The following is a 1,338-nucleotide window of genomic DNA, read 5'->3' as shown; positions in this document are numbered from 1 at the left end:
GGCTAAAATTCCTTCGAACAAAGTGCAGGCTACCCGTAGCTTCTAGTTCGTAAAGTTTTCTAAATGCTACTGAATTACAACATGCGAAGAACATCTTCTCCATAACGTTGAAACCAATCGTGTCTAGAAATACCGGACCATATGATTGGTCCTAACTCTACCCGTCAATTATGAAACAGCTTTCAAAATCACACAAATAGACCCTTTGCATAAATGGCGCCTAAATTTGAATAACAATACTTTGTACATCCTTAGCCTCGTACTTATGTTTCTAGACAAAGGATTTTTCACATAAATGGGGGCTGAGGCTAAGGAATTACATTGCCATTTATGCAAAGTGTCTATGATAACAATAACTCTTTTGTTGTAAATACGAAGTTGAAGCTTACGACCAAACGGGACACCTCTTGCAGTTTTAGCCTTCATCTCTTTACCTGCCACCCTAAACACAATAGACGGTAAGCCCATATTCATATTCTCAGTATTGGACTGGAACTACAATTGTAGCTTGCAAGGGAGGCTAACGCGGGGGAATCTTTTCAAATGCAAATACTTTTAATATATTCCCCCGCATTAGCGGCCATTGCAAGTTAGTTCCAGTCCAATACTGAGAATAAAACGGTCGTCAGTCCTAAGCCAAGTGAACCAATAAGATTATTGTTCCCCTTTATTTCTTACCCATCTTTTATTACAGATACGATTACATTGAAACACAACTTCACTTTTAAAGGAGTAATACCTCTGTCAGAAAAACGACCGAAATGAAATTTCAGAACATTTATGTGAGCACAACCCGGAAATTCAGTCCCGGCCGTAACTTTCTGTATCGACCACACTTTTATCTACGAGGCACATTTGTTCCTGGTTCAAGCTGTATTTGTACTTGCCAATGAGATCTGTGCTGAACTGTTGGATAAGAGTGTTGAATTTTTGGGTTATTTCTGGGACTTGTTCACCGCACTTCCCATTTACGTATGGAAATCCCGACAAGTGTTCTTGGTAACAGGACACAAATGTTGACACACCAGTACAGAGGTTTGCTTCCTGCATAAGATTCCTTGCGCATGTCCGGTGAATCCATCTGCCACATTGTCTTGTCGCATTGTCTAGAGAAACAATATTTTTGCGTTTAGTTTTTACGTTTTGTCTCAGTTGTTTAAGGGCAGTGCCTATTAATTTAAAGTTATTTTTTCCCGGCTTATGAGTATGCGGGAAATCAGATCTTAACAAATGTTATTGAAATCCAGAATGAAAATTGGGGGTAACCACGCATTTTTCAAAGATAATTAATCAGCAATATTTGTATAAAGCTTTAAATTCAAAGCATTGTATGGCGTT

The 1,338-nt window shown here is 38.6% G+C and overlaps 1 protein-coding gene across 1 annotated transcript in view; it reads right to left on the bottom strand.

Moving 5' to 3' along the window:
- Positions 1 to 654: 654 nt before the first annotated feature.
- Positions 655 to 1,338, bottom strand: part of LOC138018405 (uncharacterized) — a 9,452-nt gene continuing 8,768 nt past the window's right edge. Inside the window, exon 6 of the mRNA XM_068865023.1 lies at positions 655 to 1,106. Coding sequence (XP_068721124.1) covers positions 802 to 1,106 — 305 coding nt within the window. The 3' untranslated portion in view covers positions 655 to 801. The remainder of the gene's footprint in view (positions 1,107 to 1,338) is intronic.

Source organism: Montipora capricornis, chromosome 10 (genome assembly GCF_036669925.1).
Source record: "Montipora capricornis isolate CH-2021 chromosome 10, ASM3666992v2, whole genome shotgun sequence".
NCBI lineage: Eukaryota > Metazoa > Cnidaria > Anthozoa > Scleractinia > Acroporidae > Montipora > Montipora capricornis.
The sequence above is the reverse complement of the archived record's forward strand: the minus strand, read 5'-3'. Positions and strand labels throughout refer to the sequence as shown.